General features: G+C 35.9%; 1 protein-coding gene across 2 annotated transcripts in view; it reads right to left on the reverse strand.

Annotated features, from left to right (window-relative positions):
• The window catches only part of LOC115608698 (adhesion G protein-coupled receptor A3-like), a 284297-nt gene that overhangs the window by 51902 nt on the left and 215917 nt on the right, over positions 1-16478 (reverse strand). For both annotated transcript variants that reach the window (XM_030487919.1, XM_030487920.1), the window contains one exon: positions 260-467. In XM_030487919.1, the coding sequence (XP_030343779.1) occupies positions 260-467 (208 nt within the window). The remainder of the gene's footprint in view (positions 1-259; positions 468-16478) is intronic.

The raw sequence follows: 16478 nt of genomic DNA on the forward strand, positions 1-16478 counted from the left end.
GTGCTTTAAGAAACAAGCATCTTTAACAACACTGTCAAGAAACAGTAGTCCAAAATTTGCATTCTAGTCCTAGTGCAAGTGCATTTCTTTATTTGCAGGATAATCTTAATAAAATCATTCAGACTGCAAACATTTGTACTAAAGAAAGAGACTGTTTCCAGCCTCTCTGCACAGTGTATACTCTGTTCCTCTATTCTCTACATAATCAAGTATACCGTAGCTTTTAGATTAAAGGAAATAATGCATAACGGCTCCTCACCTATTTTAGCAAAAACAGCTGGTGTGGCAACCGTCCTACGTTTCCCATCATCTGCAAGATTTGATGAGTTTCCTGTGCTAGGAAAGAGTTTTCCATTCCGAAAGACAATAAACTGTAGCTTGCAAGTGGAGTTATCAACAGATTGCCAGGCTGAAGACGGAGAGAAGACAGACTGTGGCAAATGAACTGAAGCTACTGCTACAGCATTCTGTACAATGAGAAAAAAAAAGAAACATTTAAAATGCAAATCACAACAGGGTTGCTTTCATGATGCTTTAAACTCCTGTACAAGAAATGTATGCTGCCTTCCCTTTCCAACAGACTGGAAGCGACCAAAGAAGCACGAGCTGTAACCATGGGAATAGGATTGGTACAGTGCATATTAAAAGGGAAAACGTTTTGATTGAATGTGAGAGTCTATATGGTCAAGCTCCCTGCTGCAGAGGTGAGAATGGTTCTTACCGTGCCTGCTAGAGGGTCCATCAACACTGCAGATCTGATTTAAAGAGACAACCTCTACCAGGTTTTCTCCTTCACTTAAAACAGAATCAGACAACTTACACTAAAACATTTCTCTGAAAGGGTACTTAAAGAATGTAAAAATAATTTTATTAATACAAAGAATTGCATCAGCAGAGAACTGCAAGTGCAGTAAACACCACATTTTATGAATATGTTTTTCTTGCTTCATGTAAGGAAAATCAGTTAACTGTGTTTCAGTAGTGCAGGGTTAAAAAAATATTACAGACACTAATGTAAAAGAAGAAAACAAGACGGCACTGGGAGAAAATGAATGAAGACTGTCAGATCGCTGTAATGGCTTTGAGTTGTGAGCGTGTTATACACCCTTTTACAAGCAGATAATTCCCTTACAGCAGAGCTACACAATACATCAAACATTATGTTCTGAGGAATTCACTCATCAAACATTTTTTTCCTACCAAAGTAGCAAACTAATCATTAAAGACAGATATTTGCAAGAAAAGACAAATGATGAGCGATGGGAAAATAAATAAGGAGTCTGTCCTGAGCCTTGAAGTCAAAAGTGTATGTACTTAAAAACAAGCAAACTACAAAATGCTCTAATTTGCATTTCCCCCAAGGGCAAAGTATAGCTTCTGTGCACAAAATTTACATAGATTATCACGCAGTTTACTCTAAGCACATGTGCGCTACCTCTTTGAGAAGTAAAACAATAATCTTCACGATCATGTAAACAAACATGACATTAATATATGTCCATGTGCTGGGAGAAACATACATGTGAGAGAGAAAAGAGATCAGCAAATTAAAATGAATATGAGAAACATCTAGTGACCTCACTATAAATACGGGAGAAAAGCATGAGTAGTCTATGATGTCACTGGGATGCTTAAATAAACAGATAAAGTCTTCTGTACAATTTTATCTTTATTGTCATGTGTATTTTGGAAACAATTTGCAATTTTAACAATAAAAATGCCAAAAATTCCTTTTAAAAATAAGTATTCTATCTAGGTAATGCCACTTACTAAAAATACTCAGGAAAAGCAGAGCAAATAACATCAGGACATTCCTACACTAAATTTTAAAATTATTATGAAGGTTTTAATGAGAATTAACTGGCTAAGCATCAAGCATTCATCCTTAGATTGTTTCCGCTGCCTAATTCACTAAGCTGTCATAATTGGCTTTATCTCATGCTTCCAAAAAAGACATATTTTACTCTATGATATCCCAAAGTATTTGTATATACTGAACCTCCGATGGTACCATTTTGGCCATAAATTTGTTATCAATAAGTATATACAGAAATTTTTGGAAGTCAAACCCAAGATCATTGTTGAGGACTTACAGAAGTGTAAGACAAGTTACAGTGTGCTTTATACCGGATTTTTATTATCATTCTGTGCTGAGAAAAGCAGCAACTATGACATATTAAATTACATTAATTACTTATTATACTCAAAAAAGAGAAAGCTAGAAGCATCTAAATAAGCTTATGATAATGAAACCAACAACTAAAGGCATAAGGATAAGCAACGATGTGCTACGACGACAAAAGCAGTCCTACGCAAGCCAGACACAACAGGTTTATAGCACATTTGCTAAGAGAGGGAATTGTCTAATTCATTGTGGTTTTCTAATTTCTACTCTATTGGGACTTACTGATACCAATGGGACAAAGTAATAGTGTATAGAGGGCTTGGCTATGAGACTGGGGAGGTGCAGAGAAGAGGCTGCACACATCTGAAGTACAGATTGCTGGTGGGTCTCTTGACAGGTCGCACAGCTAGAGAAAGACCAAAGTGATGCCCACCCCTACCTCCTCACTATTGCCCTGTCTCTTCCCACACCCATCCACTCCCGACTCTTCATTAAGTCGCATAAAAGAAAGAAATCTGATCATGGCACGCCAAAATCTTACCTACAGACTACAGATTTGCCTCAGAGACAAAGTCAAATGCAGTGATAAAAAGCTGTACACAGCCTACAAATGATTTCGTGTGGACTGGTCGCACTCCTTGGGCTGACTGAGCAAATCTCATGTATGCAGCAACATCTAATTACTTACATGACAAAAAGACACACTTACAGAAAACGATTTCCTTATTAGACTTCAGGAGAGTGTTTTTCCCTGTTTGCCTCCTCAAAATGTACCAAGAATAGGAATACCCATAACATTAACTATCTAATAATCTTTACTAAATAATGTCTACAGCCACTTCCTGGGATACAATTTAATTGTGAATATTACCCTATGTATACCTGTTATTTCAAACAATTTCTTTTGAGTGCAGGAAGTCTGGTGGAGCAAAGGGCAAAGGGACAGGGCTGTACATTGAATGGACAAACATACATGTAAAGTCAAGCCACTCACTGCACATCAAATATTTACTTTATGTAGAAATTCTTCAAAATTAAACATCAAACTCTGCTACAGCAACATGCCTGCAAACGAGCTCCTGTAGTAGGATACTAATGAAAAATACACACATTGAGAATGCCCACACATTCACAATGCTGTTTAAAATATGAATAAATATTTGTGAACAATTTTACGTCTAAGACATGTGAGAATCTTTTCAGTAGCATTACTCATTATTCACAGGAAAGGAACGATCTGAGCACTCAGGCTATCCCATGTGAGTAGAGGATGGACGGAGCCTGACTGGAGGACCAGTCTTGGATTCTGCTAAGATAAGACAGTGTGGTAACGAATAAGTCAGTCCCACATTCTTGCCTTAGTTTCACTCTCAGTTGGTGAAATAAAAATGATGGTATTTCTTTTGCTCTGCAAGGTGCTCCGGGGTCCAGAGATGCAACATAGTATGGGAACAGATTACTAAACCCAATGACAGTAACATCAAAATTTGAGTGAGTGACTGTGCTTCAGATGTTTCAAAACCTACAAAATCATCTCATTTTAAAAAATTTTATTTGGACACCATATCACCACATCACATATGAACTGACATTTCAGAACATGCTAGGGGTAGCATCTCAGGAAGCTGCTCCACCTCTAAGAGGGGAGAAAGAACACTAGAAATAGAACTACCATCAAGTATCCTACATAGGAACTGCAGCTTTGCAATGACACAGGTCAGCACCGGCATCTCGTATTTTTCCCAGAAAAGCTTAAGAGTCTGTGTCAGCAATTAACTTGTCAGAATCTAAACATTCTGTGAGCATTTTCCAGAGTATCAATAATTCCTTCATGACTCCATTTCAGTTTCAGTCCTATTAACTGGATTGTACTGGCATTGATTAGAAAAACAAAATCCTGAACATACTGTAGATTTTTCTAAGGAGTATTTTTCTGCTGGAAAATGCCAGTGTTTTAACGTGCAAGCTATCCACAAACATCCACCCATTTGCACATAAATATGACAGAAATTATATGAATTTCAAAACTTCTCAGTTATCTTCCATGTCATCTGCCTAGATATTAAAAAATCTGCCGTATGACCTGCAGCCAGGGAAAGAGGACTTATCAGCTCTAAACCAGATCTGAGGATTTTCTGGGAGGGCTCCTAGGACTTCTGGCTCCTAAGACTTCTTGGAACCTGGGAAACTTTCCAAAAAAACAAATGAAAGTTGTTTTCAACACTGACTCATAATTTGGAAAGTGCAGTTTTGTAAGTACTTTTGAAGTTTCATTTCTTGTTTCCATTTCAGAGCTTTTTTTTTTTTTTTTTTTTTGAGTGTGGAATTTTTCAAAATATCTGAGGAACAGAAACCGCACAAATTAACCTAACTGGATCCCAAAAGTTTTAAGTTTGAATTGAAAATCTCATTCTAAGAGGAAACGGTCCTCAGGACACTGTGAGCTACGGAGTCTTGGTATTTTTGCAGCTCATGCACGTGTGACTCATGTTAAAAATGTTACAAGGGAACAATGAAAGATTGAAAGCAAAGTTCTTCCCCAGGCAATTTTATTCTGGTCAGCATTCAATTTCTTATAATCAATGCTAGCACTTACAAGGATTTTTTAAGTGTTTAGAAAAGACAGGCTCTTGCCTTAGGTGCCTTTGTGATATGTTGGCCCTTCTACTTTCATGATTCTTTGAAGAAACCTGCTACCACTTTCAACATTGTTTCCCCATTATCTTGTTCTACTTGTCTAAAATTTAGCACAATATTGAGAAACCAAACCCATTATCAGACGGTCATTATCAAAAAAGATATTTGGTAATAACTGTGGAATGACATAAGTTATTTTCAGTAGCTTTTTCTTGTGTATGCTTTGATACTAGATTGACTTTGAGCTCAAGCATAGTATTTCTCTTTGAGATAAAATATTTTTCATAGGAAGGCAGCCAAATTTGAGTCCTCAGTCATAAGGTATATTTTTCCCACCTGCAATTTCCTTAACTTAGAAACTAGCGCCCTAACAGGTCAGAAGATAACTGGAAGGGAAGAGAAAAAAAAAAGGGGGGGGGAGGGGGGAATAAAATAATGTGAAAGCCTGGCAGAGAACTGGAAAAGCAGCTCCACTGCTTCCAGACTGTAAAGAATCTGATGAGGTGTTTTGTAGATTCAGATGCATATTATATTATTATGATACATATATTATATTATTAAAGATATAAGGGTGTTGCCAAAACAGGCACACGCTATATAAAGTTACAGTAGCAGTAAACAAAAACTAGAAACTAAACTTTATGGGTAATCACCTGTATTACTAAATATGTACTGAATGAGTTAACAGTGTGGTCACCATGATAAAATTAAGCAAATTATTTATACACGTACAATAGATTTTATTTAGTCACAGCATCTTCTTAGAAGTAACTGAAGATTTTAGTTTGGATTGTATGTTAAAAGTTTGGCAGTTAACATAACAAAAAAAGTGCAAAATTGGTTTTTTTCAGCTGTCTTTCCTGGTAGATACTTACATAACACTTCTTTGGAATTATGGCAGTACATGATACATGAGATTAGGACAGGCATGTGGCCCAGTGCTGTGAGGCTTTAGGTAGACTGTACATGAGTATTGATTTCTTTTTCTGGTATGAAAAGTATCAACAAACAACCCCAAAATTTAGACTATCTGAGAAAATGCCTAAGAAAGGTTCTATAAAAAGAATGGAAACAATGCCAATTTGAAGAAATATACAAGAAATATACAAGACATACTCAATAACAAACAATTTGACAGGTCCTAAAAGAGATAGGATTAATTTTTAATTTTCTTTTCTTTGTTTTTTTTGTTGTTTTTTTTTAATGGGAAGGCACCAAGTAAGCAAAGTAGGCGATCGCCACCCATGTTAATTTATCTACATATACTCGCTCCTAATTTGTCACAGTTTAACTACCCTTTTTAGACTGCTGTTTAAACACAAGTGTGGGAGGCTCAGGGATGACTAGCAAGTGAAAAGCAAAATTTACACAGATTCCCAGAGAGAAATGAACAGGTACTTCCAAAAACGCAACATAAAATCACCTGGCTGTTGAGATGAAATCGCTAAGCATGTTAAGATTATTATGTGATAAAGTCATTATATAGTAATGCTACAGCCCACATCTATCTCAATATCTGGAAACTTAGGTACAGAGTCCAAGATATCTTTGTTCTAGCCAGGCATAAATGCTGAATTAATGCAAAGTGAAAGTGTGGCATTAACAAGAAATATAGGCAAATTGTATGAAAAGGTATAAAGCCATCTTAATGTGTGTTTAAAGTTCTCACTAATTAATAACAAAGGTTTTCTAGAGTCATGCTATAGAAATGTTAGATTTAGCAAATAGCATGGAAATTTTTGAAAAGGTGGTAATACAAAATAATCTTGAAAAACCTGATCATCAGTAACCCTTTTCTATTAAAATTTAATAATAAAAGTAGTCTCCACATTAGGATTTTGTATTTCAAATTTGAAAACTTGGTAAACTCAGGAGATTCACTGATAAAAAGTAACAGGACTTACAAGATCAAGAATGGATAAGCAGATCAAAAAGGACAACGAGTATAATCAGCCTATGAAGAGGAAAAAACCCTCACTGATCAGTGAGACAAAATAGTATTTTAAGTTTCAAGAAATTAATGGATACCATGATAATTGCCAAAAAAAATTTACATACAGCAATTAAGTTCTTCAGATCTATATTAAAAAACAGGACAGAGAAAGTAGTAGAGCTGCCATACTGAAGGAAGCAGGTGATGTAACCTCAGTGAAAGTGCTGATACTTACATAGAGACAATTTTAGGGTCAATAATGAGAAAAAGAATATAAAAATTACTACAAATGTCAAAGCAAAATTCCATAAAAGCTGAATATTGTTATACAAATATTTTAAAGAACTGATACACGAAATCAGAGGGCAACTGTAATTCTTTTTTCTTCTTTTCTTTTTTAGGAATCTACCAAGTTGGTCATAAAGCAACAAAGACTGCTCTGTAAAATGATCTGCAGTTAGGGTGAATGAGTGAGCCACGTTTGGCATGTCGATAATGGTATAGACTTATGCACAAATGAACAACTTTACTGCACAGTTTACAAGATCACTCACAGCTGCTGCTGCCGCCATATTGGTCTACTTCTGTGTCCAAAGACAGGCTGCTCTTAATGAGTTCAAAAGAGTTGACTGGTAAATTGCATGAAAATGTGGTGTCCTTTAGGCACTTCTATATGGACCACTACCTTATTGTTTCTGGATTCTAGTGTGAATCTCTGAAATTGCTTATTCATAAGTGCATCATTCCTCCAAATCATAGGTCAGTGTTTCAAATGTCATTGTTAATGGATTCAGGAATATATGGTCAGAAAATCTAATACTTTTTTTTTTTAAGAAAAGAAAAATGTGTGGAATTCTACAAGCAGCAACTGACCTGTTAATCTGATATCATGAAGGAAAAAGAGAAAATGATGAAAAAAAATACAAGAGAGAAAGGGTAGGTTTGCTAAAGATAAATAATGCCAGTCCCAAATGATAGTACTACTTCTATAGACAAGGCAATACAATTCATTTAATTTCTTTTGGTTCCGTAGAATATAAGATGCTACACAGAAAACTGCTAGCTGACTTGAGACATTGAGAATTAGTAAGAAATAGTGTCAGGTGAATAAGGAACAAGCTAAACTTTATAATACAATTATTTACTTTGAAGGAACAAGACAGGCTGGAGTGAATATACCCAAAGTTTCTATGAAAATCAGTTTAGAGACTTCCAATTTCTATTTGATGACCTTGAAAAAATGTCACCTAAGACAGTGTTCTAAATCATACGTTTTACAGATTTATAAAGAGAACTTCTATTATAAGCTGGTGAAATAGACCACTTTGGAAAGCAGCAGAGAAGGAAAAGGATCTTGAAAGCACTGGTTGATCACAGGATGACTCAGAGCCATTATAATTTAACAATAAAAAACCCCCAATGAATACAGTCCAGAACATACTAGATGATGCATTTCCATGGAAATACTCATTTTAAAGACCTAATCAGAAACACACTACGCAATTTTGATCAACTGGGCTCAATATCAGTCCAGAATAGAATGGGTATAGAGGATGGCTAATAGGGTCACTATTCAAATGAATAACTTGTTTCACAAGCGCAGAGTAAAAGAGTTTAGCTTTGTTAGCCTAGCAAAATGAAAGAAGAGGCTGTGCTTGTTATCTTTAAAAATACCATAGGAATAGTATCTAGGGAGGAAGAAGAGTCATGTGAGCAAATAGCCAGCATGAGGACAAGGACAAATAGGACATTGGTCACGAGAAAAAATACAGACTTAAAAGTATGCATGTTTCCTAGCCTTCATAGCAGAGAGGAAAGGATAGTTTTCAAATATTATGGACAAAAAAAAACCAACAAACCAACAAACAAACCTACTCATAGAATCACAGAATGGTTTGGGTTGGAAGGGACTTTAGAGATCATTTAGATGCAACCCCCCTGCCACGGGCAGAGACAGCTTCCACTAGACCAGGTTGCTCAAAGCCCCATTCAACCTGGCCTTGAACACTTCCAAGGATGGGGCAGCCACAACTTTATGTACTGGAAGGCTGCTCTAAACTTTCCCTAGAGCCTTCTCTTCTCCAGGCTGAACAACCCCAATGGTCTCAGCCCATCTTCATAGGAGAGGTGCTCCAACCCTCTGATCATCTTTATTGCCCCCCTCGTAATACTTAACTCCAATATTGTGGAAATTTCAAAGACAGCCTTTGAAGCAACTCAATTATCAGCTGAAAAAGGCAATTCTGCAAAAGCCTCAGAATATTATTGCTTCAGTAGCTACAATGTAAGAACAAGGATTAAGAACCAATTTGTAAATGATTTACTGCTAATTTGTTAGTATACTTTCTGTGTATTCCAAAATTCCACATCAGCAAATTAATTTTAAAATTTCCAATTTTTACACAAGTTTTCACCTATTATGGTAATGTATCTTTTGCCCAAATGTTGACAACAACAGAAGAAACACTGTAAAGCACAAGAGAAATCAATAAGGGAATAATATTATATCACTTGAATTTTATATAAGAAAATTTTGTTACAATGTTAGTTATTAGTTTTTATATTCAGTTTAGATTAAGTTTTTATTTTAAGGCTCTTTTTAGATATTTCAAACAGCACTACATGACTGCTTCAATTCAAGGCTCCTTATTGCAAGCCAAGCACAGCTCACAATAGACTTGTCATAATACAGAAAGTTATGCCAGAGAATGCATAAAATTATTCTTCCTGGGAACGTAAGAGTTCTTAAGGGTGGCTTATGAGCTTTCGACTGGAACTTAGAGGGGTTTTGGGGTTTTTTTTGGGGGGTGGGGGAAGATCCTTGAAGTCTTGAAGGATCAAAATTCACACTGTAACTTTCCGCTGTTTTCCTCTGGACCTACAGAGACTCACTGCAGCTTCATTTTTAAAAAGGATGGCTTCTGGCAGTGCACTCTGCAGGAAGACTCACCCTATTAGCCGTTTGGTTCACTGAGCCCTTCAGGGATGCATTAGCTCCCAGAAATACTAAATTTTCCTCTGAGCAACCTGGGATGGAGTATTTTTCCTCTTTATTTAGAAGCTCAGTTCATCTTCAGGCATTAAATATGTGAGATCTGTCTGAAAGATGATAAGCATATTGGATTTTATTATTACACTGATGAGACTGTGCTTTTAATTATTGCGGATGCACTCATAGGATGGGACAGGCATAGGCTAAATTGTTAGAATTTTTAAATATAAAGTCACAATAAATAATCTCACGAGTTGTCTAGGTGGAACATCAACTACATAATTATAAAGCTATTGCCATGGATCTTAAAAAGGGGCATCATAATTATACAGAATACCTAACTAACCAAATACTTTTACAACTCATTGACCACTGAATTCAATTATACATAAGTATTACCACTTTAGAAGAAGGAGTCATTTGAATTCTAGCTTCAGTATACTGGCATATATGAGGTTTTTTGCCATGACCACTTTTAATTTATTTTTTGAACTAGGTGAACTGTGTTAATGCAGCCCCATAAAAGTCTTACTTTCTGCATGATCCATAGCCTAGTAATTATCATATATAAGAAACTATTAGAATGGGAAGAAAGAGAATTTCCCACTACTCAGACACAAAGCGTTAATACAGATTTTTCTAAAGTTGGAGAAACACGATTTGATTTCAAGGAGAGGGAATAGTTTATAAGGTGGCTTATACACATAAGAGAAAACCACTCAGCAGTAAACATTTTAAGAGAGTGCAGTACATATCGTTACAGTTTTTATGATTTTTCTAGTCTTAGATAACCTGTGTATATCCATTTATTGAATATGAGTGATGCATTAGGTAATACAGTAATTCAGAATGACTGAATATTGCAACTATTTAATTATCCTAGATGATATATTTTCTAATTTCACTGATGTGGTATTCACACCTAGTTAAACTAGATAAATATAAAAGTTCATTTAGTATTACATAAGTGGGAATGTCATGAAAAAGTGACATTCCTTTTGTGTCCTGGTTTCAGCTGGGATAGAGTTAATTTTCTTTCCAGTAGCTGGAGCAGGGCTGTGTTTTGGATTTAGTATGAGAATAGAGCTGATAACGCACCGATGTTTTAGTTATTGCTAAGTAGCGCTTACCCTGATCAAGGACTTTTCAGTCTCTCACGCTCTGCCAGTAAGGAGTGGCACAAGAAGCTGGGAGGAAGCACAGCCAGGACAGCTGACCTGAACTAGCCTAAGAGATATTCCATACCATAGAATGTCATGCTCAGCAGAGAAACTGGGAGGAGTTGGCCAGGAGCTGCTCAGGGACAGGCTGTGCATCAGTAGGTGGGTGGTGAGCAGTTGTATTGTGCATCGCTTGTTTTTCTCGGGTTTTATTGCCCTCTCTCTTTTTTAATCTCCTTTTTCATTATTACTATTATTTACTTTATTTCAATTATTAAACTGTTACTGTCTTAACCTATGGGTTTTGCCTTTTTCTGATTCTCCTCCCCATCCCACTCTGGGGATGGGGTGTGAGTGAGCAAGTGGCAGCATGGTACTCAGTTGCTGGCTGGGGTTAAACCACACAAGAAGATTAATGTCGAAATTTTTAACAAACAATTTGGATATAATTTTCCTGAGGCAAAGTAAGCTTCTATATTGCATATGATGTAGAGAAGTCCAAGTAGTAAGTGTTTTTCTGGTGCTGCCTTTTTGTAAGAATGACTGCAATGAAATACTGACATTGCTGCTGGATGACTACTGAAACATTGCCCCTGTCTGATAATGGAGGAAAGCTGAAACTGCTGAAAATAATTTTAGCAATTTGGGTCTTTTAGGAAGTGAATTTAAAAGTTCCACACCATGAAACAACTCAATATTCTGCAGATTTTGAATCACTTTAATATTATTGTCAGGAATGATCCTTACTGCCTATAGTCATTAAACAATTCATACCCAGCATTACTCTTGCAAGCTGTAACTTGGGTAAAGCACACACATCTAGAAGCAGATACAAGATTGCTACATTCCTTTGCTTTGCTGTATAGAGACAGTTAAGTATTTGAAAAAGTGGTAAGATCACCTTTTCTTTAGTTCACATATGCACAGTCACACCTTCATTCTATTACAACTTTACTCTCCTCACAAAAGTCAAGAAAATATATCTCCTCAAGAGGAGCAAATATGATTTCTTCCCTCCTTCTGTTCCCAAATTGTTTTTCATTTTGAGAAACCAATATATTTTAGTCTCCCACTTGACAAAACAATAATCTGCTTCCTAATTTCAGTCACTTAGTCTATTTATTAGCTTCTACTGTACAGTCACAGAGCATGTGACATATGAAGAAATGTAAAAAAAAGTGAATAAACTGAGTACAGTTACACTGGCAAGAGAGAGGCTCTGAGTTGCAGAAGTGTCTTCACATTAGGATGAAAATACCCAAGGTCTCCAGACCCTTTAGTTGTATGGTGATAAAGTGGATGTATATCAATAATGGCAAGTGACATTTAAAGAGAATTCTTCTAATTGAGATGTTGAGTATAAACAAGATGGATACTCCACTACTGCTAGTGCCTGTAGTTGTTAGTAGCTGCTGCTCCCCAAATCTCCCAAGCAAAATCACATAACTGGCTTTGTAAGTCTCGCACTTGTCTTCAGGATTCCAATACACCCAGTGTGGACATAGAAGACAAGATATTGAGCTCAGTATGGCAATGAAATGGTAAAGTCTGAATTTCTCCTTTAAAGTTCTGTTCTGGCCAAGTGCCATGTTGAACACCAAGTTAGAGCAAAACCAAACATAGATTTGATACATGTTTTTGTGTAAAATAAGAGACTATAGATATTAAAAGGATTTATCCAAGGCTAATTTACATGAGCTAATTATCAGCACTAGTAGGTCCAAATGTGTGCCACAGTAGTGATGCAAGCCTTTGTTTCTGTCTTACTTTCTTGACTACTGAACAGAAAAGGAGTCCAATTAGAAATAAAGTTGCCAATTTGTTAAGAGTAGCACCCTTTTCCAAGCCATTGTATTTCTGGGTTATATACAGAAAACAGATATTGTCTGAGGAATAGTATATTCACCCATTTGTTTTTTTTAAAGAAACAATGTAAGTTGTTTTTCTTGCAAGAAATATATGTGCAGATAGTTTTCTCCAACAATCTAAACTAGAATAATGACAAAGCTTTGAAAATAAAACATTGTGGGATGCATACATAAGAACACACATGTACATGTGAAAATCTGTTCTGTTGGTCCTTTGGTTCAGCCAGAAAGCATTCAGAGCCAAACAGAACACTTTCACCTCCAACTGAATTACATGTACTCTTCATCGTCCTCATTACAGATTACTGGTTTATCTGGACAGATTCCTTAGCTCAGAATGCATCTGTTCTAACAAGCGCTTAGGGACGATCTATCTTGATTCATTCAATTAAGTGTTTGGGTTTTTTGGTTTTTGTTTTTGGTTTTTTTTTCCTAAGGGATTTGTCACAGAGTTATGGTAACATCAAAAATACTTGCTAGCATTATCCACAGTAAAATCCAATAACAACCACAGTAGAAATGAGGTCTGAGTGAACGTTCCATTAGACCATGTCTCACCAATCTAGAAATAACTTTATACAGTCCTTTTAGTTGAAGAAGGTTGGAAGAAAACTCACTCTTATTACTTGACGTTTCACAGATACCAAGAAATCACCTAGGCATGTTGGACAGAGCCTTGGGCAACATGGTTTACTGCGACATGTCCCTGCCCATGGCATGGGGGTTGGAATTAGATGATCTTACGGTCCTTTCCAACCCTAACTATTCTATGATTCTATGATTCTATGCGTGCAAATTTTTCTTTGTTGCTACAAAAATAGTCACATCACATAGCTAATGTTAGGCATTTATTTCTAAAAGCTGACCAAATTAAAAATTAAAGCCTCTAGTCAAATCAAGTTTTGTAGCTCAGCTGCTATGAAACAGTGATGATGTTCTTCTGAACAAGATTTTAAAATACTAACATATGTTATCAGTTCTCATCAGTCATCACTACATGAAAACTCGTAATTTATATTGGGTGAAGATGATTTCATATTTCTAGGGCAGTATGCACTGTGTTGCTCTCTCTAGAGAGCACCTTCAAGTCGAGATGCCAAAGGAGGTCACTTGAGACTTCTTATATGGTGCATGAAGCCAAGTGAGGTCTGCACTAACACCCAGAGGAGCATTCCCTCAATCCCATTCAGTGACTGCTGAAAATGAAGAAACCTAATAATATAATTGATTTCTAACACTATAGATTTCTTTAAATACTTGAATAGGTGCTAACCTAGCTAAAGTTAGATAGGATGAAACTTGTATAGTAATAAATGAAGACTGAGAACTAAGAATTTATATTATTCTTCTCTTCCCATTTCTTAGATTGAAGGGAATCTCAGAAAAGGGAATAACAATCTTAATTCTTCTAAATGCAAAGCTGCTTTCAGTTTGCAATGTACTACAGATGCGAATGGGAAAATATAGCCTTTTTGGTTTGCTCCTGGCTTTTGAATTAATACAAGTTTTCAAGTATTAGTGCTGCAGGGCCTGTATACCGAAAAAGCATCAGCAACATGTTCATTAAAATAGCAGTCTATAAGCCATGAAATGTTCACTTTCAAAATCTTCTAAATTAGTTACATAAGCAGCAAATTTGCAATTTAATCAGTAGAAAATGAATTGTTTTACATTGTTATATATAAGCATTTGCAACAGTTTGAATATTTTTGGTCTCCTGCTCTTGCTCTACTGATTTTCTAATCTTTTTCAGTAAAGGTCAGTTCTTCTGGCATCAGTATATTTAATATATTTCCAAATTTCTACCAAAGGCCTTTATTCTAAAGGGCTTTATTTTATCAGTCAGACACATCAACAGTGTGTATAATTCAGACTTTCTCCAGGGCTTTGATTGCCAAATTTGACTGATTTTTTTTCATGTCATCATTCTTGCTGAATCACTTCAAGTCTCCTATTAAACTGATATGCCTTTATTTTAGGCAGTAGCAATGTTCATTTTCTAACATAAAAACTTAATATCTTAACCATTCCACTGTCTTTTTCTTCTGGACTCCCCAGTTTTACTTTCTACATTAAACAGGATCAGAGTATTTTGCTGAAGCCTGCACATGCATTTCCGGTCTCTTACTACTGCTACTACTAGATGCTGATATGAGTACCTGAGTGTATGAATTAATTATTTAGGAGCAAGGATCTGTAAGAAATGTGCTCAAGGAGGTAAAGGGAAAGAAAATCAATACAGAAAAAAATTGGCTCATGCCAACTGAAGGACTAACATCATGTACAAAATTCATAACTAACATTATTAGCTGAAAGGCTGTATTTGAGAAAAACTGGCAGGGTCACAAATTGTCTATCTTGGCAATAAGAAGGATTTCTGGATTTTTATCATCAGGAATTCTGAGTCCTGGAAGCTCTATATATCTACAATGATATGAAAACACTGCTGCCAAGGGCACAGACTCTACTACAAACTGTATACCTATTTTTCTCAGACTACTGTCTAACATAAGGAAGAATTATTTTTATATCCAGTATGAAAGCCTAGATAAAGATATAAAAGACTGGTTTAGCAAACTAACGAATAGATTTTGATCCTACTTCCCCAACTACACCTAGACTTATTGTGTTTTATTTATTTCATACAGGACACATTACTGAGAAGCAAAGGTCTTCTCTTGAAAACAGCATTAAAAGTCTCAAATTAAACAAAATGAAAGAAGTTAATGCCCTATTTTCCTGGATACATAAACACAGAAATAACAAAATGATTGGCCATGTTGTGCTCTTCAGCCATTGTAAATTTTGATATTCCCGCCTTTCTTCAATGGATCTACATTAAAAGCGCAGTGACAAATACAATCATAAGAAAACCAAACTGTATTCAGTAGTTATAAATATCTTACAGCTCACCTCTTAATTTTATCACTTTGTTGGGGCTCTTTGAGGGACACACAAACCCCATATTCTCTAGATAGTTTTGATATCCTCTAGCTTTTCAGATTTCTTTTTAATGTCTCTGTTCAGAAGCAATAAGCCAAAAATGATGCAGTATGCATGTCTGAACAACAGCATTTTCTTGCTTTGTAACCTTGACATGGAGAATGCAACATACTTGCACTTGCTAAGCCATGGACTATTCAGCATCATTGTGTTAGCTTTACTCACCAAGTGGAATTAAAAACTGCACTACAGTTACCATGACAACCAGCTGTCTCCCACATACAGCATCAGTTTGAATTTGCGCAGACCATTTCTAACAACGATTTAAGTCAACAAATTCAGTACTACCCTAAGGTAAAAATCTGGTTTAAGAACAAATAAATATTTTCAATTTCATAATATTACTTAGCTCAATACGTTAATTCCAAGTATGGCTTGGGAGATCTGCAGAGCGCTGCAGTGACTTTTCTCAGAAATTAAAGGTGAATGGTAACCTTTGGTCAATATACAGCTGAGGACCACTGAAATTCTTGACCCAATGAACATGTAAGAAGCAAATGAGAAGAGAAATTATAACAGTCATAGAAGAGTTTGTGGAAAAAATGCATTAGAATATTTCTTTAATAATTTTCTAAAATTCACATTTGAATGATGCTGTTGATTACCTTCGGTAGTGTATCTAACATCACCAGTTTATAATCACTATTCAGACTCTTACGAGAAAATAAAGTGTGATCTGTATTCATCCCAAAGTATCAGCCAGCAATTCTCCATTAGGAAAATAACCTAAAACTTAGAGTATAATTTCTGGGCCACAGAA

Source organism: Strigops habroptila, chromosome 5, assembly GCF_004027225.2.
Source record: "Strigops habroptila isolate Jane chromosome 5, bStrHab1.2.pri, whole genome shotgun sequence".
Lineage (NCBI taxonomy): Eukaryota > Metazoa > Chordata > Aves > Psittaciformes > Psittacidae > Strigops > Strigops habroptila.